Below are 657 nucleotides of genomic sequence, written 5' to 3'. Positions count from 1 at the left end.
TATTTAAAATTCTAGCTATTATTAATGCAATTAATGCTTTTTATATTTGAGGTCTATTAGTATGTGAAATATTTTTATAATATTCTGCAACTTCTAATAGCTGGAATGTTTTTTGCTTTTTACCTTGGTGATTTCCCGTCACCACCACCTCCTACCCCCAAAATGTTCTATAGGTGCTCGTAAGATCCTTCACGAATTGATCTTCAGCAGTTTTTTTATGGAGATGGAATACAAAAAACTCTTTGCTATGGAATTTGTAAAGGTAATTGCTCTTTATAAATAGATATCAATAAATAGAAATAGAAGGCAGTTTTTATGAATGAAGTAGTATAAATAGAAGGATAATTATGAATCAAAATAATTGTATTTTATGATTTATTTCTTTGTCAAAGATCATTATTTTATACTATATAAATATTTTCACAAATGGCATTTGATAGTATGGAAACAGCAGTCTTGGAAAGGAAGTAAGTGGAAAATGACCTATTTGCCTAGATAGAGCATATTCACACATGCATTTATTCTTCCTAATCATTTATTTGCCTGTTAGTAAAATTTTAACAGGAGTAAAAGTGATTAATTGATAAGAATAGATAGTACACTTCATCTTAGCCAAAGGGCTGAGAAACATAGAAGTTACTGAGTGCGGGGAGGTAG

The 657-nt window shown here is 29.8% G+C and overlaps 1 protein-coding gene across 1 annotated transcript in view; it reads left to right on the top strand.

Moving 5' to 3' along the window:
• The window catches only part of UBR1 (ubiquitin protein ligase E3 component n-recognin 1), a 129605-nt gene that overhangs the window by 41500 nt on the left and 87448 nt on the right, over window positions 1-657 (top strand). The window contains exon 9 of the mRNA XM_012649137.1: window positions 174-262. Coding sequence (XP_012504591.1) covers window positions 174-262 — 89 coding nt within the window. The remainder of the gene's footprint in view (window positions 1-173; window positions 263-657) is intronic.

This window comes from Propithecus coquereli, unplaced genomic scaffold (genome assembly GCF_000956105.1).
Source record: "Propithecus coquereli isolate 6110/MARCELLA unplaced genomic scaffold, Pcoq_1.0 Scaffold3, whole genome shotgun sequence".
Classification (NCBI taxonomy): domain Eukaryota; kingdom Metazoa; phylum Chordata; class Mammalia; order Primates; family Indriidae; genus Propithecus; species Propithecus coquereli.
The sequence above is the reverse complement of the archived record's forward strand: the minus strand, read 5'-3'. Positions and strand labels throughout refer to the sequence as shown.